General features: G+C 40.0%; 1 protein-coding gene across 3 annotated transcripts in view; it reads left to right on the forward strand.

Moving 5' to 3' along the window:
* Klhl28 (kelch-like family member 28) overlaps positions 1-7,327 on the forward strand; it is a 31,599-nt gene extending 24,272 nt beyond the window's left edge. For all 3 annotated transcript variants that reach the window (XM_005376867.2, XM_005376868.2, XM_005376869.2), the window contains exons 3-5: positions 389-832; positions 3,906-4,114; positions 5,884-7,327. In XM_005376867.2, coding sequence (XP_005376924.1) covers positions 389-832; positions 3,906-4,114; positions 5,884-6,047 — 817 coding nt within the window. In that variant the 3' untranslated portion in view covers positions 6,048-7,327. The remainder of the gene's footprint in view (positions 1-388; positions 833-3,905; positions 4,115-5,883) is intronic.
* The last annotated feature ends 13,620 nt before the right edge of the window (positions 7,328-20,947 follow it).

A 20,947-nucleotide genomic window follows, 5' to 3' on the forward strand; every position in this document is an offset into this window, starting at 1 on the left:
GCCCTACCTTATTTAACCATTTTTCAGATGAATGCTCTGGTGAATATTTCCGTGTATGTTTCCTAATGTAAAACTTGCTATGGTAGACATTTGTTAGACACATAGGAATGAAATTGCTGAGTGAAGGCATCTGTCTTCGACTTCATTAGATAATATAAAATTGCTTTCCAGAGTGGTATACCAGTTTATTCTGTCACCACCAGAATATGCATTCCTTACTCCACCTTCATTCCAGGGTTATTACTACCTTTACTGTTTTTCCAATCCGGAACGTATGTCATAATTATTGTGGCTTTAGTCTGCATGTTCCTGATCACTGGGCTTCAACATGTTTTTGTTTATGGGCCATTTTGTCTTTAAAAATGAATCTTTTCTGCTTATTCTTCAGTGTGGAGATGTACTTTCCTCAGAATGACTCTTGGATTGGTTTAGCACCCCTAAACATTCCACGCTATGAATTCGGAATATGTGTGTTAGACCAAAAAGTGTACGTTATAGGCGGTATTGAAACTAATGTGCGTCCTGGTGTCACCATCAGAAAACATGAAAATTCAGTAGAATGCTGGAACCCTGACACAAATACCTGGACTTCGCTAGAGAGAATGAATGAGAGCCGAAGTACCCTGGGCGTCGTAGTACTTGCAGGAGAACTTTATGCTTTAGGTGGCTATGATGGACAGTCTTACTTACAGTCTGTAGAGAAATATGTTCCCAAAATAAGGAAATGGCAACCTGTGGCTCCAATGACTACAACCAGAAGTTGTTTCGCTGCGGCTGTACTGGATGGAATGATCTATGCCATCGGAGGGTACGGGCCTGCCCACATGAACAGGTATTTTACTTAATGATCTAATTGCTTATGTTTGTAGATTTTTTTTAAAAAGCTTATTAACAGTAACTTCTGAGTTTTAAACAATATGTGTGTAAATGAACTTCCTTCTTAACATTTTAAAGTAGTATCAGCCCGGGCGTGGTGGCACACACCTGTAATCCCAGCACTCAGGAGGCTGAGGCAGGAGGATCATTGCTAGTTCGAGGCCAGCTGGGCTACAAAGTGAGCTCAAGGCCAGCCTGAACTGCATAGCGAGACCCTGTCTCAAGAAGACCAAAAAATAAAAATTAAAGTGGTATCAATAGCAATTTGAGAATTTAACCTGTTCCATAAGTAAATTTGTTTATATGGGAAATTAATACAAACCTAGGATTCAGACCTCTCTTATTAAAGTTTGCATTTGGTGTCATTCAGTATACATAGACTACATTTGAAAACTCAGAAACCTAAAAAAAATAGATTTAGACAATGTTAGATTTTATGTGGGATAGTATGTGCATGTGTGTGGTCTTTTATTGCATTACTTAATAAAGTGGATATGTAATTCCTATATGCAAATCCCCTGTCATAATACATCATAAAGTCTTAAATATATATCCCTCTCTGGGTTTTGTGTGTGTGTGGTGCTGGAGATTGAACCCAGAGCATGGTAGGCAAATGCTGTACCGCTGAGCTATGTCCCCAGCCCTCTTTCTGGATTTCCATACATGTATGATCACGTGTCTGAAGTATGTTAAAATCTGAATTGGAGACTTCAGCATTCTATACTATATTCTCTGAATAAGGAGAAATATAGATGAGAAAATAAAAATAGATAGTAACTTTATATGAAATATTAATTATAATCCTGAACATTGGTTGAAAATGGATGTTCTAAAGATCTTAGCTCTATTAGTAACCAAAATGGCATGTGTTTGATTGGTTGTGCCTCGTTCAGTGCAGAGGTATTGTGGTTTAAAAGTATTGAGAAGACCATTTCATCTATAAATTTTTCTTTTTGTTAATGCTAAACTTTTCCCCACTTTTTTGCTCTGTAGTTGAAGGAAAAGGATTTGGAGCTTAACCATGCATTTCTATTGTTTGAAAAGCTTGTGGCAAAAATGTCTAAGATGAAAGATTTAGTATCATAATTTTGAGATAATGTTCTGTAAATTTAAAGTCTTACCACAGCTTATCAGCTCTTCTTGTCTAGTGATTTTGGTGTAAGAGTTTGATCCAGGTATCTTTTCAGAGACACTGTTATCGAGTCTCTATTATAATGTCCATAATGATGATATAGCTCTCAAAGGTGTAAGCCTTTTTCAAGAAGTTAGGTCACAATTAGAAGCTCAACAACCTTACCTTTGTGCCTTTGTGGTCCTTCAGAATGAACTACAGGCTTACACAGCTGTTTTGGAAATTCTGAGTAAATTTGGAAATACTGCAGGTTTTCTGGAATGCATACTTGCCTTAAATGCCTGAGTGTTCCTCAGTCAGTCGGGGTTATTCTGTTTTTTGGTGTTTTGGGTTTTTTTTCCGGTACCGGGAATTGAACTCATGATGTTGTGCTTGCTTGCCAGGCAGGTGCTGTGCCACTGAGCTAAATCCCCAGCCCCCACTGTGGTTATTCTGAATAGCCAGTTTGTGTTATAGAATCTGCAGTGATTACTTTGGTTTAAACCATATAGGTTCTCCTGCAAGGCAAAAAAAAAAAAAAATGCTTTTTCTATTCCCTTTTTCTTAGCTGTGTATCTTTAGCATTCTTTAAAAAAAAAAAAATCAGTGTTCAGTTTTAGCTTCCACAGTACCTGTACCTGCAATACTTATTTGACTTTATTCTAACATGATTCCTTTGAGGTTGCACTAGTTTCATTTTTTTTTTTTTATTTTAAAGAGAAAAAAATAAAAACAATGATACAGAATTTCAAAACACAATAATAGGAGATTAATAATGGTTAGTGTATTGCATATTGTCTTCATAGTAGTTCAGATTATAAGATATAGGCATGGAAAATTAATCAAACAATATAAGCGCAAACCATTCTTTTAAATGAACTAATAGAAATTAGTAGTATAATTGTCTTAGCTCTCTTGCATATATATATACCTATATATAGAGAGAGATTTTTTTTTTTTCTCTTATTTTCTCCTACTAGTTCCATTTTTGCAGGTGAAGAAATGACTTAGGATTACACAGATCTAAAGTGGCAGGGCTAGTCCAGCTCTGGTATGCAGATTAGTATTTAACCTAGGTCTTTTGACTTCAGTCCTGTGCCCTTAATATACCTTGTTGATTGTGTAATGCAGTCAGCTCTGTATCTGTAGGATTAGCACCTGTAGGTTCAACCAACTTTGATTTTTTTTTTTGGTACCAGGAATCGAACTCAGGACCTTGCGCTTGCCAGGCAGGCACTTTTGCCACTGACCTACATCCCTGGCTGGTTCAACCAACTTTGGATCAAAAATATTTGAAAAAAATAATTGCACACATACTGAACATGTACAGACTTTTAATCCTTTGTTATTATTCCCCAAACAATACAGTAAAACAACTGTTTGTCATCATTTACATTGTATTAGGAATAAGTAATCAAGAGATGGTTTGAAGTACATAGGTGGTTACACATAGACACTACACCATTTTATATACGGGACTTGAGCATCTACTAAGCCCTGGAACCAAACCTGGAGATACCAAGAAAAGCTTTCTGGGTGTGGTGGCGTGCACACCTGTAATCCCAGCACTTGGGAGGTTGAGGCAGGAGGATTGCCGCAAGTTCAAGGTCAGCCTGGGCTACACAGTGAGTTCAGGGGCAGCCTGAACTATACAACGAGACCCTGTCTCAAAAAACAAAACAAACAAACACCAACGAAAAGCTTATAATGAAATAGGCTATGGCTGTTATTTCCCGGGGTCCAGACGTAAGCCTTATCCCTGCAGTCTCAGCGATACAGTCTTAACTAATTTTGAACAAATGACTCTTACTTTATGTCTACTGATTTGAACTTTTTTATACTGGGTTTCATTTTGCGTTGGCAGGAAGATAACACAAAGCACCTGTAAACTAAGTCTTTTTCATGTAAATTTTTGCAGTGTGGAGCGATATGATCCAAGCAAGGACTCCTGGGAGATGGTTGCTTCCATGGCGGATAAAAGGATTCACTTTGGTGTGGGCGTTATGTTAGGCTTTATTTTTGTCGTGGGCGGACATAATGGTGTCTCACATTTGTCAAGCATTGAAAGATACGACCCTCATCAAAATCAGTGGACTGTGTGTAGACCAATGAAAGAACCCAGAACAGGTAAACATAGTTTATTAATTTCTAAACATGTAGGGCAGTGTTTTCTGTAATAATGCTCTTGAAATAGTACAGCAATTAGAATATAGTAGCAAGGATATAACTTGTCCAGAAAAACCTTTTTTGTAGTAAACTTGAAAGACAACTAGCTAGATAGAACTGCATAGATTTCTTTACTGTGCTTTAAATACACCAGTGTGCATATTGTCCTTTCTCCAATTTGGAGTACACACTTTGGGAAATGCTAATAGGGTGTCGCTTTCTCTAAGTGCTTTTTGTGCATTATAACAGATGTCGCTGTTTGTTTCTTTTTCATTCACTCTCACAGTCGTTCTGGTTTGCACATCAGTACTCCGTATCTTGGCCAGGGATATAGCTCAGTGGCACAAGCACCTGCCTGGCAAGTGCAGGGTTCTAAGTTTGATTCCTGGTACCAAAAAAAGAGAAAAATCCATATCTTCACTTTTATATGTTCTTTCTCCAAGGTGATCCAGAAATATAGTTGATCTCCACAGGGTGGGATTTCAAGGTGGCTAGAGAAAAAGCAAATATACTGTTGAACTTTAGAAGAAATTGTTATTTTTGAATCCAAACTCAAGTCACATTTTATAGGACAGGTTTTAACTTACTGATCGAAATTCTTTAGAAGTATTCCTTGCTGGGCATGTAGTGTAGAGGTAAAATGTCCAGGAGTATTCTTTATATTCATGATTTAAGAAACACTTGAAACATAAATATTCAAGGGAAATTAAAAGGACAAAATGTAATAAACCATTTCAGTGTTTACTACAATTAGTTTCTTAGATATTCTTGACAGGGAAAGCCATGAAAACAATAACTCTAAAACTGTGAGTAGGTTTGTTCTCTTTTAGAACAATATGTGACAATACCTGAAGGATATTTTTTTTGTTGTTTTTTTGGTACTGGGAATTGAACTCATGACCTCAGGCTTGCCAGGCAAGCGCTTATGCCGCTGAGCTATATCCCCGGCCCCTAAAGGATATTTTTAAAGCATAAATTATGTATCAATATATTTGAAAATCTGATAAAATGATTTCTAGAAAAATGTATATAAATATGTTGATTATAAAACATATAGAAATATACTTTTTTTTTTTTGAGACAGGGTCTTACTATTTAGTTCAGGCTGGCCTTGAACTCACTATGTAGCCCAGGCTGGCCTCAAACTTGTAGCTGTCCTCCTGCCTCAACCTCCTGAGTGATGGGATTATAGGCATGTGCCACCATGCCTGGCTAGAAATGCACTATATTCCCTTTTTGTGCGGGGGGTGGGGTGGGGGGTGTACCCTGAATCAAACTCAGGACCTTGCGCTTGCCCGGCAGGCGCTGTACTGCTGAGCTATGTCTCCAGCCCTTATACACTGTATTCTCAATACTTTCCCTCCAGTTATCCTGATCTGATCATTATGCGTTGTATACTTGGATTGAAATGTCACTCTGTACCTATGACTACGTACAATTACTATGTATCAATTAAAAATAAATGTGTATTTAAAAAATAATAATACTTTCCTGGAGTGAAGGGAGAAGGAAAGTAGGATTAGACAGTGGAGGTAAAGAAAGACTTCAACTCTTACTTTTATATTAAGGGTCCTTTTTCCAGTAAGTATATGTTGCTGTATTGCTCGTATAATTGTAATTGTTGAAAGGTATTTCAAGAAAACATTAAAATACAAACTCATTGGTTTTTAGTGAGAAAAACACTTACTTCATGGTTCAACATGTTTCTCCTTTTCCCCCTCCCTTCTTAGGAGTTGGTGCTGCAGTAATTGATAACTACCTGTATGTAGTTGGTGGTCACTCAGGGTCTTCCTATCTGAACACAGTGCAGAAATATGACCCTATCTCAGACACTTGGGTGGATTCAGCAGGCATGATCTACTGTCGCTGCAATTTTGGACTGACTGCACTCTGACACGTGTGAATGCCTGGCCATAGCATGGTGGTGAAACTTGGCCACGTGAAAGGATGCCCAGTTTTCTAAAAGCTGCATTGCTTCTTTGTAACTGCAAGTGGCATGAAGACTCACAGTTTGTGGGATACTTTGAATTGACTAGTTTTGGTTGCTCTTGATTATGCAGTAAATCCATCATAAAAAAAACAAGACCTTGCCAATTGAGTTGTGCATTTTTCCCCTCAAAACTGGGATAGTTCTTAAACATACATATGGAGAAAACCTTGCTGCTTTTTGTCTTTCTTTTCATTTCAGCTCTCCTTCCTTGACATGTATGTATTATGAGTTATAGGGATGAGAGAGGCTTTAGAACTCTGAAGTATGTTGAATGACTGGACAGATTGCTTATACTGCTTGTCACATATAAATTCTTACGCTTTATGTGTCTTAAAACAAAGGGCTGCTTTTACTTCTGGTACTTTTAAAGATTGTAAATAATGTGCCCTGGTGAGTCATCTGTATCTTCTTTCTGCTAAATGGTTTTAGGACTGGTGGTATAAGTTTGTAAGACAGTTGCTTTTATTATCATATTTGGAACCCTATTTTAAGAAGTCAGCTACTTACTGTTTATGCCTTTTATTTTATTTTATTTTATTTTATTTTTTTTTGGTTTTTCTCCGGCACTGGGAACTGAACTCACAACCTTGCGCTTGCCAGGCAGGCACTTTGCCGCTGAGCTAAATCCCTAGCCCCAGGCCTTTTATATATATGGGCAGGTTAATGCTGGACAGATTTAGTTACTCATCTATGCTATGATAAGCATGAATAGAAGGAGTTAATCAGAGCAGGTATTTCAGTTTTTTCTTAGCAGTACAGCAAGCTTCCCAGTGTTGATGTAAATATTTGTAGTATTTAGTACTTTAGTGCATATTAATTTTTTCATATTCCCTCATAATAATTTTCATTTCAAGGTCTTTGCTTTTTCAAAGTGTTCAAATATAAAAATGGTGCTAACTGTAGGATCGATAACAGATTATAACCAATATTCTTTTGGATGCTTAAGATATGCATGACATATTTTGATGGTCCTTTTCATTTTTACTGGCTTGATTCATTCGTGCTTATAATAGTGAGTACATCAACATTAACATCCAAAACTCATCTAAATGGTCTGTGTTATGCTTTTCATGGTTCCTGAATAGTGGTTTAAAGAAAGATACATTTTTATCTTTCTTCTTGTGCTAGATATTACATGTCCTTCTTAAAAACAAATATATGCATTAAATATAAGACACTAAACAGTTATGCATTACTTTGTATATTTCTTAGGTAACTGAATATTTTAAAGCTATTGAGGAAAAATAGAACTCCATGTTTACTTGATTAATGATCCAAAATTCAAATCTGCTTTGATGAAAGAAGCAATCTTTGAAAACAAAATTGTTTGCTATAGCCAGTGACAGCTTATTTAAAAGAAATGGTTAACTTATTTTAGTTTAGCATGTGTTAGTAGATGTCTCTTAGTCTTGAAAATATTAGCTTGCATTTTATTATGATATTAGCATTTGTGTTTGTGGTTTTGGTACTATAGGCATTTTGTTTTCATTTCCTCTTCCCCCTCCCACTATTGCTTTATATGCCTCTGCAGGACCAGTGTATATTTTTCCTAAGAAAAATTCATACTGCATTCTTAAGTGCCATAATATTCAAACTTGTTAAGAAGCCATCTGTAATTATAAAACATAGGTTCAGTTATATGTTATTTCTTAAAAACTATATCCAGGCAATTTGCAGTTTTCCTTGCTCTTCCATAAGTTACCAGTTGTAGAGTTCAGTGTATGCTACAAAACTATGTAAAATCATCTTTAATCATAAAAGTAGTATCAGGCTTTACAAGTATTTGCACAGATTATAAAACCTTGCAAGTGATTTTTAGTCTCTTCTGACTTAGAACCCAACAGGAGCTACTGATAAAGTCAGCTGAGTATTTTCTATGTTGCTTATTTGAATAACATAATGATATATAGCAATAACTTTTTCATTGATTTGAATAAATCTGTTGAATAGAAATAAGGTGCACTATTGTGGTTGGCCTAAACCTTAAAGAAAAGCAATTTGAAATAGATTCCACCACTTACAGTACTTAGTTTTAAATCCCGAACTCAGTTTCTTTGTTTATGTCAATCAAATTGTCTTAGTCACTTTTCTTACTGAGGGGGCAAAATACCCAACACCGGCAAGTTAAGGGAGGAAAAGTTTATTTTGACTTACAGTCTGTGGAGGTTTCTGTCCAGTCAGCTGGCTCATAGGCAGGGCGGCATGGCAAAGAAGAGAGCTCATGGCATGGTGTGGGAAGCTGAGGGAGATCAAGGGAGGAGGAGGGAGAGAGGTCCTTCTAGGCCACGCCCCCAGCCACCCACCCCCTCCAACCAGGCTTCACCTTCCATCTTTCCATTTAACTATAAACTCATCAGTGGACTTGTGAGTACTAAGCCCCCATGGTCCAGTCATCTCCCAAAAGCCTTACCTATGAGCACAGCACGCTTGGGGTGGGGCATCTACATATAAACCATAATACAAATTACTAAATATACCTTCTTACACTGTTCTTAATCCCCTTCTCCCAAAAAGGTAGGAATTTGAAAGACTGTAGACAATTATTTTAATTGTAAACACATCTATGTTATGCAATGTTTTAATGATGTTTTTTCCACTATCAAATTACTAGAAAACATATAATCACTTGGCAAATCCTATCAAAATCATATATTGATCATTTTTTTGAAAAATATGATGTTCATCTTGATGCAAATTAAATGTGAAATATCAATAATAAGAGCCCAGTCCCATGAACAAATTACGAACACCTGTGAAGGTAAAAGAAAAACGCATTTAAAATTTAGAAATACACTTATCATAGGATTACTGTTGTGCTGGTCATAACAGCAAGAGCTGTTACTGTGACCTGACAACTGATAAGTTTACTATAAATCCTTCTCTGAAAACTTTGTGAGAATTTTATTTGGAATATTTTGCTGACAAATTGCGAATTTAAAGCCACATGATTCATGACTTATAAGGATATAAATGTTATAAGTCCCCGGGTTTAATGGTATTGGAAAGGATTCTACATACTCAGTCAAGGATAGGAATGCTGTTTAAAATTGCCCAGGAATATTTTAGAAAATAATGCCAAGCGAAATAGAAATTAAATAAATTGCAAGATGATTGTCTCCGATAATTATGTTACAAAGACAGAATTTGTTAGGAATGTTTGGCTATTTAATATTTATTTAACTGATTTTTTAATATAACCTGAAGGATATTTATGAGTTCCATTTGTCATTGTTAATATTGTTTTAAATATGAATGAATATTAAATGATAGGAAGTGGTATCAAGTGATAGGAAGATAGCATTAGGTTTTGAAAGTATACTTTGGTAGTTTGCTGCATATGGAGGGTCAACTATATGTGTGAGATACTGTGTTAGATGCGGCGGAGGCTAGAGATAGAAATACATACACTCTTTTCACTCCAAAGAGTAAAATATAGTAGAGGAGTCCTGTATCACAGTAACAACTATGGTAAAGTATGAATCTAATTCCTTATTTCCAACATCCTAAAAAGTGAGTGGAAACCCAGTTAACGTCTAAAAAATTATTTAGTGTTCAAGTAGGTTTTAATGGCATGAAAAAGAATTATGAACAATCTAACGTTTATAGATAGAACTCCACATCTTCTAGAATTGGAGAGTGCCTCTTCTAGAAGAAAAACAAAAGTCAGGGGAGAAAAGAAGCTATATCCTGGAGTATGAAGCCTGTCACTGACACTGAGGGAACCCTGTACGTATCAGGCTGTTTCTTTTTTTGATTTTGGTGTTCGATTCCTAGTGTTGTCACCTAAGTGCTTATTTTCAGGAAAATCAGACTCTACAATAAACTTACTGCTTCAAGTTCAATGAACTCGTGATAACCTCTATAACCTCTGTAGTCAGAAAGTTAAGAAATTATGTCACATGTCAAGTTAACATCCAGTTCTACTTCTTAACCTTTTCCCCCACCTGTATAAACAGCACTTTAGACATGATTTAATTAGACAACAATTCTGTGGCTGGAAATATATTACAGTATATTGATTCAGTGTTGACACACATTGGAGAAGACTGAGAAATACAATAAATACAACCTGTTTTCAATATTATAGGTTTACAAATTTTCTTACTAGTGTGAATATGGAGTCAAATGAAAATCCAGTTTACATCTCTGCAGAGAGAAAAATTGTTATCCATTTGTCTTTTATATTATACATAGAGATAATTTATTGTTAATTTTGTCAAGTTATCATGTGTAAGGTCCCATTTATTTTAAAAGACTAAGCAAAAAGTTCCAAGTTTGCCTTAAAATACAAGTGAAATTAAAGAACTGGATGATAATGCCTATATATTTTTGCCTTATGAATTGTGCTGTATCAAAAACCAGAGATGGTTTTGATTTTAACAGGATTCTGAAATTTTGTAGATGTAGAGTACTAACATTTGTACTCTTGCAGAGAATGTGATCTAGTTGTGAATAATGTTGATGTGTAAATGTTTTTGTATCTATCTTTTACCTCTGAAGATGTACCTTTTTAGCATCAGGGTTTTGTTTTACTTTTGTTTACACAGTAAAATGGCATTTAACTTGTTGAAAATTGTATCCTTTTGTCTTTTAAGTTTTTTTGTGTATATTATTGTGGTAATGCTCTGTAATGGTTATGGTTGAATTTCATTTAATGTGAAATGTTTCAAATAAAATTAAAAGTTTTAAGTGTGTATCGTGTGAGGGTTGTTGTGAACTGAACCATGCTAAGTTTTTGTTTTCAACTCTTAGCTTCTTTCTGGTAGACAGTTACCAGCCTTAAAGTTGAGGTGGGCGCGAGTAGCTACTCGTTGACGTTTGCATTACCAGCTTTCACGTTCATTCAGTTACTGAACAAAACGGGCACAAGAGCTTAGCTAATAACCTCAGTGCAGTCCTAACTCCGTCCTTTGAGATTCTCTAACAGTCCTTAAAAGGAAGATTTACGCCTGCAGACAAAGCAGTCTCCCAAAAGATTGCTTTACTTTTATGGTTAGTATCAAGGAATCAGCAATTCTAAAGAAAGGAATAAAAACAAGTAATTGAGACCCAGGCACATTCTTTAAGGAAGTTATAAATTACAGGCCTGGATGGATCTAATCTGATTTTACTCGAAAGAGCAAAGTTCTGATACGGTTAGTCTGTGAACCACTTCCCTGATAGTCCTGGCATTAAATGTGCATATTAACAAAACCTTAGCTATCAATCAGATTATCAATAATGGAAGTACTTGTGGTTCTCTGAGTATGATTTTCTGAGACAGAGTTTCACTGTGTAGTTCAGACTGGCCTTGAACTTACAGCAATCCTCCTGCCTCAGCCTTCTGAGTGTTGGGATTGCGGGTGTGCTCCCCCATGCCCAACTCTCAACTGCATTCTTTTTTTTCTTTCTTTTTTTGGGGGGAGGGGGAGGGTACTAGGAATGAACCCAGGGCCCTGTGCTTGCCAGGCAGGCGCTGTGCCACTGAGCTGAATCCCTGGCCCCTCAGCTGGGTTCTTGATGAGAGCAACTAACTCGTGTTGAAACTGGAACTTACATATAACTTCAGTATTTAAAGTGAACATAGATGATATAAAGCACATAAGTATGCATTTTGAAAGGAGTACATGTTAATTAAGATTTCTTGGCTAAGTCAGTGTTTTTTTAAGTTCTACTTTCTTATGCCAAGGCGTGGACAGAGAGCTTGTATGTTACCCCGGAGTTATTGTAAGATCTGTCAGCAGTTACTGAGAGCTTACTATGTGCCAGATAGAAAGGAGGGGAAAAGGAGCGGTATAAGCCACAGCCTACAATCCCACCTGAAATGGAAAAGGACTTCAGGGCTCCTCTCTCACTGCCTCCATCCAGGGAGAAGAGAAGAAGGTGCTGCTTTGACAGAGCTTCGTCTGTGCGTCTTGGGTCTTTCATGAAATGACTGGATGGTTCTCTTGTCTGGGGCAGTTGTGGGCAGGCATAGTGGAGGGGATGGCTTGTGGGAGTCTGATAAACTCAGCGGAATGCAAGAAGCCCGCTAGTGCCAAGCGGAACGCGAGAGTGAAGCTGCACGCTATGATGAGCTCCTACTGAAGCAGCTCAAGTGAGGCTTGGTATGTCTTTCAGCCTTTCTGTTTCTTTTTCTTTTTAATAGAATTGGGAGGGGCTGGGGATTTAGCTCAGTGGCACAGCTCCTGCCTGGCAAGCACAAAGTCGTGAGTTCGATTCCAGGTACCGGAAAAAACAACAACAACAACAAAATAGAATTGGGACATTCTTGTACGTATCACCCAGCTGCAACTATTAACCACATTGTATTGATCCTACTTCTACTCACCCTGGGTGTTTTTTCCTTTTTATGTTTTTTGCTAGGTATTTTAAAGAGAATCCCAGATATTCTATGATATGGCCAGTAAATAATTGAAGCTGTAACTCTAGCTAGTAATGTCACTTAAAAAATTTACTCTAAAAAAGAAAATTGTAGAGCAAGACATGGTGGCACATGCCTGTAGTTCTAGCACTTGGGAGGCTGAGACAGAGTGATTCTAAGTGTGAGGCCAGCTGGTGCTACATGACAAGACCGTCTCAAAACAGCAAACAAAAGTATAAGCCACACTGATATAATCACACTTGAAATTTTAATACTTTTGTAATACTTAGTACCCAGTCTATATTGAAGCTCCCCTAATTTTTTCAACAAAATATTATTACCATTGGTTGCTTTGAGTTAAGATCTAAACAAGGTTTATACAGCAGAGAATCAAGAAATGCCCTTTTTAGCCAGGCGTGGTGGCACACACCCGTAATCCCAACACTTGAGAAGCTGAGGCAGGAGGATCTCAGTGAATTCAAGGCCAGACCAAACTATATATAGTGAGTTTAAGGCCAGCCTGAATTACATAGGGAGACCTTGTCTCAAAAAAGAAAGAAAGAAAGATCCTCTTTAATTTTAGAAGCAAAAAGGATTTTGTGTAATTTTTTTTTTTAAGACAGGTTCTCGTTATGTCTTTCAGGCTGGCCTTGTAGTTGCTTTTTTTTTTTTTTTTTTTTTTTTTTGGTACCAGGAATCAAACTCAGGACCTTGTGCTTGCCAGGCAGGTGCTTATGCCACTGACCTATATCCCTGGGCCTGAACTTAACTTTTGTAATGTAGGCTGGCCTCGACCTCGAAGGCTGCTGCCTCAGCCTCCCAAGTGCTAGGATTACAGGTGTGCACCCCCACACCCAACTCAATTTTAATGTATTATTTCTTGGTGTGAAACTTTTGATCTATCACCATGAACATAATTATGTATTTGTGTTACCTTACAACATATTTTTTCATTGTTTCAAAACAATACTGACATAGCTATAATTAATAGGAGCCTTGAATGCAGTTCAGCTTGTTCGTGATGCTTTTGCCTTTAGATTATACTTTACAAGGATGTCCAATAAGAACATTCACTTTAGAATCAAATGAGGTCAGTGATGAACAGTTAGGTTATTATTATTTTGCAGTGCCGGCGATCACACCTGTACGCTCGGCAAATACTCTGCTGCCAAGCTACGTCCCCAGCCCGCTATTGAGCTTATTTTAATTCAGGTATCAGTTTTCAAGGGTATATTTTTAATTGATTTAATTTTTAAATTTCATAAAATATTTAGTTACCTCGAGTAGAAACTAGCTAAGATGCATTCATGGGAATTTTGCCTGTATTTCCTTCTTTTGCACTCTACTCTTCTACAAGTAATTCTTTTTATGAGATGTTGTATTCATTTAAAAAAATAAAGATACCTCTTTCCCTGTTTCCTTACCAAAAATATAGCCTACTACGAGTATTTTTTAAAACTCTTTTTCATTTACTATATTCTGGGGTTTGTTATGTTTTGTTTTGTTTTGTTGTTTTTTTTTTTTGGTCTTTTTGAGACAGAGTCTCGCTATGCAGTTCAGGCTGGCCTTGAGCTCACTTTGTAGCCCAGGCTGGTCTCGAACTTGCAAAGATCCTCCTGCCTCAGCCTCCCAAGTGCTGGGATTACAGGTGTGTACCACCATCCCCAGCTTGCATAGCGTTTAGCAACAGACAGGATTTAGGTGCTTTTTTTATTAATCTACCTCTGCCCACTTGGGAACTTATTGAAAGGTGACCTTTGGTCTCAGGTTTTTTGGCTCAAACCTTAGAATGTGATTTTGAAAATAAAGTTTCTTATGTTTTAGCATGCCTTAAGAGCTGATTTAAATCTCTTTAAATAAGTACGGCAGGATGTAAATACGGATGAACCCGTCATTTTTATCTTGGAAGTCTTGGAAAATATTTCTTCGGGTGCCCTGAGGAGAGTCGGGAATCGAAACAGGCAGGGGTCTTATAATTTCACAGAGTAGGCATTTCCCACTCAGTAGAGGACTGTGGCTCCAAAGAAGTTCAAGCCAGATTCTAAAATAATGAAATACAATGAAATCGTCTCCCTGTATCATCTCCAATGATATTTACACGCTGTCTTAATCTGTTTGTGCTGCTTTAACAACATGTCTTTAATTGGGTAGCTTGCAAACATTAAGTTTTTTCTGACAGTTTTAGAGGTTGAGAAGTCCAGTTAAAGCAGATTTGGGGTGTGGTGAGGACCCTTTTCTGGCTCGGGGATGGAGCCTTCTTGCTCTGTCTTCAGTACGGTAGAAGGCGTGTGGGAGCTCTCTTACATAAGCACTATTTGTTGCCAGCAGCATTTTAATTTTGGTGTGGGGGTTTTGCACGGGGAACAATGGAATACAGGACACATATTTTATAAGATTATTTATAATAGTCACCCAAAGAATCATATACAAGAGAGTGGAGGAAATCCGTCCACACACTAAAGATCAAAGAATCCAGCTGCAAGCCTGGATCCCATGATGATGTCCCGCATGAGCTCAGCCAAAGACCTAGAGCCCATAACAATGCCTCCCATGGGTCCAGCTGGAGACCTAGAGCCCATGACAATGTCTCATGCAGGCCTGTTTCACGGATCTGCTCTGGGAAGGCCCAAAGGTCAGTGGTGGAATCTAGGAAGTCTGTGCCAGCGGGATGAAGGATCTGTGCCAGCAGGCTGAGGGATATGCACTGGAGCCGGGAAAAAGTGGAATGTAGAGCTCCCCCAGAAGGTACCACAGCCATCCTCAGCAACAGTGAGGTCCCAAGCTCCTCCGATGATCAGGAAGGCCAAGTTCCCATCAGGAAAGCCAACGAGCAAGCTTCTCCAGGAGACTGAGCAGTACACCATCTTCCCCTCTGGAGCCAGGAAGCGATGCTCAGAGTGAGGACCAGAGCTCCCCCGAAGTGAACCAAAGCCATTCTCAGCGACAAGGTCCCAAGCTCCTTGAAAGATGAGAGCAGCAGAGTTCATCAGGAGAGCCAGCATGACAAGCTCCTCCAAGAGAACCAACAGCTCCTTACAGCTTCCAGCAGGCCCCCAACAGCTTCTACCAGCTCCCAACAGCGTCAGCTTCTTCTCTAGGTCTGCCTCTTATGCTACCAGCTACAACCCTCAGGCGGGCCTCCCACACCCAGCACCACGCTGGTTCAGTTCAGCTGGGTGTGACAAGTTGACCAGCAGCTGTCAGCCCGCCACAGGCACTGATCTCATTGATAAGGGCTGTTCTTCATCACCTGGCCCATCTCCTGATACCATCATGCTGGGGGTGGGGACTTGAAATGTGAATGGGGGCAGAAAAGTATAAACACTCAGATGACAGCAAAGGGATAAATAGTTTTGGCACCATGTGATGCTGTACGCCTGCATTCCAAGCACTCGCGAGACGGAGGCAGGAGGAGCACCACGAGTTCGAGGCCAGCCTGGACTACCTACTGAGACGCTGTCTCATAAAAAACCAAAACAAACAAACAAAACAATTTTGGACCGTATCTGGTAAAGAAATGATTTCACACAGGAACAGGGTGGGACATTTCAAAATAGTTTGCTCCTGAAGGAAATTTAAGCCACTCACTTTACTGTCCCCTCCTCCCCTTTTTGTTGTTTGTTTTTTGAGACAGGGTCTTGTTATATAGTTCTGGCCTTGAACTCATTATGTAGTCCAGGCTGGCCTTGTACTCACAGCAATCTTCCTGCCTCAGCCTCCTGAGTGCTGGACAGTTATAATCCCACCAGGTGGCCACCATGCCCGGCTACTATTACATTTTTGCTTTGGCTTGTTTTTTGCATTTCAAACTCATTCACGTATTTAACAATTTTTAATGTTTTAATAGTGTAAATTTTCCTGTGAGCGTAGTGGCCGCCCAAGTACTCCCAATAATCTTCAGACAACCAATTTGAAATACATGCACAAAATCCGTTCGTTTTCTGCAGCAGCAACGCTCAGCTTCTACATTAATTTCTTGATAAAACTTCGAAAGAGGAATCCACAGTGGTGGCTGATCCCACACTGATGCTTTCTGTGTGTGAGTTACTAAGCACTATTCGTGATCATGTCAGCACAACCTTATGAGATATGTTCTATGATAATCTCTGCTTTCCCGAGAAGATAGGAACGGAGAGGTTAAGTGTGAGGCTAAAGCCACACAAGCACTGACTGAGCCTGGATCACTTAAACTCAGCCAGACATTTAACTGTCGTACTTTTACTTTGTTTGTTTGATAGTATGAAAACCAGTCATGATGAACCAGGTAAGTGTGGTAAGGGACGGAGCTGTAATCCCACTACTCTGGAGGCTGAGGCAGGAGGACCATGAGTTCAAGGTTGGCATTGGCTACATAGTAGTCTCTTTCTCCCTCTCTCTCCTCTCTCTCTCTCTCTCTCTCTCTCTGTCTCGCGCGCGCACACAAACACACACACCTGATGATAATAGAGATAATCCAGTGCTAAGGCGATCACACACCATGATTCACTTAGAAAGTCTGCAGTTCCAATATATTTCCTGGTGGAAAGGAGGCCCTTCTGAATCAGAGGCAGTTCTTCGGGCATTTCCATAAGCTTGCCAAGAAGAGGAATTGCTAAGGCCTCGCGAAGGAACAGGTAAAGAAAGAGGAGCCGATCCCAGAAACGATGAAGGATGAGAGGAAGTCAGGAAACCTCCTGAGGTTTCTTGCAACTGTTTTAGCTGAGGTGTTGGCAGAAAGAGGAGTTTTATCAAAGACAACACCTCTGTGTATTTGAATGAAAATTGTACTCCTTTCATCCAAAATACAGTGAGTTAATCCTTTCTGGCCAGAAAGCTCAGATGTGGCTCTTTCTTTCCGGCGCCTTTCCCTTCCATACTGGGGAGCGCCTGCCACCTAGTGCTCATGAACTATACTGCAAGAATTGGAAATAACCTGTTCCTCTGAGTCCGGATGACCACTCATTCACAAAAGTGTTTGCTGGGTGGCTGGGTGGCTGGCTGGCTGGCTGGATTGATTGACTGATTGATTGAGACAGGGTCTCGCTGTGTAGTTCAGGCTGGCCTTGAACTCACTATGTAGTAGAGGCTGGCCTCGAACTCACGGCCATCCTCCTGCCTCAGTCTCCGGAATGCTGGGATTACAGGCGCGCACCACCACGCCCGGCCACCAAAGTATTTAAAGAAGGCCCAAGCCGAGTGACTTCTGTTCATTTTTTTGTTTTTGCTGTTTGTCTTTGAGACAGGGTCTCGCTCTGCACTTCAGGCTGGCCTTGAGCTCACTTTGTAACCCAGGCTGGTCTCGAACTCACAACGATCCTCCTGCTTCAGCCTCCCAACTGCTGGGATTACAGGCGTGCGCCACAACACCCGGCTCCCTTTCATGTTTTTTAAAAAAATCAGAAATAGAAAAAAATTATTAATCTTATTGGATTGCTGTAGTTACAATAAATTTCTCTTTATTTCGAAGGTGTTTCACAAGCTTAAATACCGCAGGGTTTCTCACACATGAGAAACCCAAAGAATAGAGCAAACTAAAAGATAAGAGGAAACGGGGAGACAGATCTTTCGCAAAAGCGAAAGGAACCCAGAGATGGAGGGAGGGGAGGGGAAGGCAGGAAGGAGATCAAAGCGGGACTGAGTTGTGTTATGTTCCTGTACCAACTCCCCACAAGGTTTGAGATCTTTACGTCCTGCAAACACGTGCTTATTAAAGATTAAAAATTGAGAAAAAAAGAAATTTTAAGGTGTTTGAAAACTCTTTCATCTTTGTGCTCATGGAAATAAAAGGTAGTTGGGCCTTAGAGGTAGAGTGAGGCTCTAGGACCTTCTAATTGCCCTACAAAACTCACAAGCTGAATGATCTGTAGTCTCTGTGGTCCCAGTCCTTCCCAGGGGTGCCAGGCAGCACCGGGCCAGAGCCTGTTTGGAAGACCTGACAGAGCTGCCCGCTTAGCACCCCCAGCCCCGTCCCCTGCGCAGGCATCTCTGCTTTACCCGCCCCGCTCCCCACGTACACGTCTCCACGCAGGCAGCCCATCTAATTCAAATTGCAGATAGTAATATGCGCCACTAAGTATGCGCTGGGGGAGCGATGCGGGGGAAGTCGTGTTTGCTATCCTCTTGTTCTACCTTGTCGCCCCCGAATCACATTTCCCTCCCCCGGGTCTCTTGGACTGGAGCATAGCTCAGTTCTTTGTTTTCCAGTCTTTCACTTTCCCATTGCCCTCAAACTTCCACGTACAGGTGTACAGAATTTCCCCCCTGTGCTGGGGACCGGAAATAGGGCCTTCACACCGAGTTACACCCCCAGTAAAATGCTCAGACAGGAGTCACTGAGTGGCTCACTCTGGGATTGAATTTGTGGTCCTCCAGCCTCAGTCTCCTTGAGCGCCGGGACTGAAGGCGACGGCCGCCGTGCCATGCCCAGCTTGCAGAGCTGTTTCCTGTGCCTATTTTCTTCCTCTTCAAAAACTCCCTCAGCCAACCTACGCTTTTTGAAGCTAATTATGGTCAGCCTGTTTTAATCTTTGTTACATGCGACGTTAGATTCACAGGAAATCTGCTTGCTTGCATTCGTTTTTTGACAATTTATACCATTACAGCAGGGCTTCCCAGCTCTGGCATTCGGCTGCTATGATTGAGATGCAGAGAGCGAAGTACAAAGGAATGACATCCTTCATCAAAAGGGGTTCTTGAAGATTTGAAAAGATAAATGTTTCTGAAGGCAAGTACCTGGGCACAAAGAAGCAGCTCAACAGGCGACAGTAGCTTTTCCTTTTTTGTGGTGCTGAGGATAGCACCCCCGGCCTTGCACATATTAAGCCTGTGATCTACCACTGAGCTGTGTGTGCAGCTGCAGCTATTTTCTGAACCTCACTGTCCTGCTGGAGTTTTCTTATAATTACCGTCATCACCACTATGCTGGCCTCCAGGGTATATACTTCTTTCAAAGCCCTAAATCCTTGGTTCTTTGTTTGTTTTTTCTATAGAGCCAGGCAGGACTTTTGTTTTTGTTTTGAGCCAGGGTCTCACTATGTAGTTCAGGCTGGCCTTAAACTCACTGTGTACACTGGGGCTGGCCTCAAACTCGCAGAGATCCTCCTGCCTCAGCCTCCTGACTGGTAGGACTACAGGTGTGCTCCACCACTCCCGGCCCAGGCAGGATTTTTTAAAAAAGGCATTACTAGCAGGAACCAATGATTATCACTGGGCAGAGAAATTATGGATAATCTTTATTTTCTTATGTTTTTGTGCTCATTTACATATTATTCTTATATTAAAAAATGAGACACACAAAATTCAAAGACAAAACAATTAATGGAGATATAGCCAGCCAAACAAATAGCAAGTTTATAACTTCCTACCTACACAGCCAATTTTCTCCCAAAACTCCTGCTCCCCATCTATTCTAAGGTCCTGCCAAAGCACTTCAGGTTTTCATTTTTTTTTTTTTTGCAGTGCCGGGAACTGAACTCATGACCTTGCGCTTGCCAGGCAGGTGCTGTGCCACTGAGCTAAATCCCCAGCCCCGTTTTCATTTTCAAGCAGTTTCTCCTGATCCTCTCAAAACACCTTACTGAGAAGCTGTGGGTAGACTATGGAACCCATTACTCCTTTGGAAGTGGATAATCTGATCCACAGCCTTAGGTAGGTATCAGCAAGTAAATCATGCAGGTACGGAGGCTTCCCTACTGACTTATTCTTGCTCAGTTTCTCAGAGAGGGCGTAAAAGGTTATGTTTTCCTGGGACCACATTATATTTGAGTTTAAAGGAGCATCTTAGTCTGTTTTCTGTTGCTATGACAAAGCACCTTAGACTGAATAATTTATAAAGAATAGAAATTTATTCCTTACAGTTCTGGAAGCTTGGAAGTCCAAGATCAACGTGCCAGCATCTGCTAAGAGCCTTACTGCCGTGTCCTCAGATGGTAGAAGGCAGGAGGGCAACAAGGCTGAACTCATTCCCTCAAGCTCTTTTATAAGGGCACCTAATCCCATTAAGGAGGGCCAAGCCTCATTGATTTAATCACTTCCTGAAAAACCCCGCCTTTCAATACCACCACCATGGGGACTAAGTTCAACATGAACTTTGGCTGGGACATCCTCATTTAAATCATAGGAAGAGGCTGTCCAGAGGATATGAAAGTGCAACCTGGGCCAGTTAGGTAGGATGGTAGAACCTGATAGCAAACGTGAGATTTTAGAGTCTGTGAGTGCCTCAATAAGAGGAACTTTAAAAGATACACAATTTTAGGCAGAACATTAACAAATGAAGATGACAATACAAATGTTTGGGCTGTACTATTAACAGTCCTTTTTTTTTCTGGTTTTTCTCTGGTACCGGGAACCGAACTCACGACCTTGCGCTTGCCAGGCAGGTGCTTTTGCCGCTGAGCTAAATCCCCAGGCCCTATTAACAGTCGTTTTACATGAATGGCTTACCCATTCTACCTACTTGTAATGCCTTATTGCCAATTACGTA

Source organism: Chinchilla lanigera, unplaced genomic scaffold, assembly GCF_000276665.1.
Source record: "Chinchilla lanigera isolate Chin_1 unplaced genomic scaffold, ChiLan1.0 scaffold00008, whole genome shotgun sequence".
Classification (NCBI taxonomy): domain Eukaryota; kingdom Metazoa; phylum Chordata; class Mammalia; order Rodentia; family Chinchillidae; genus Chinchilla; species Chinchilla lanigera.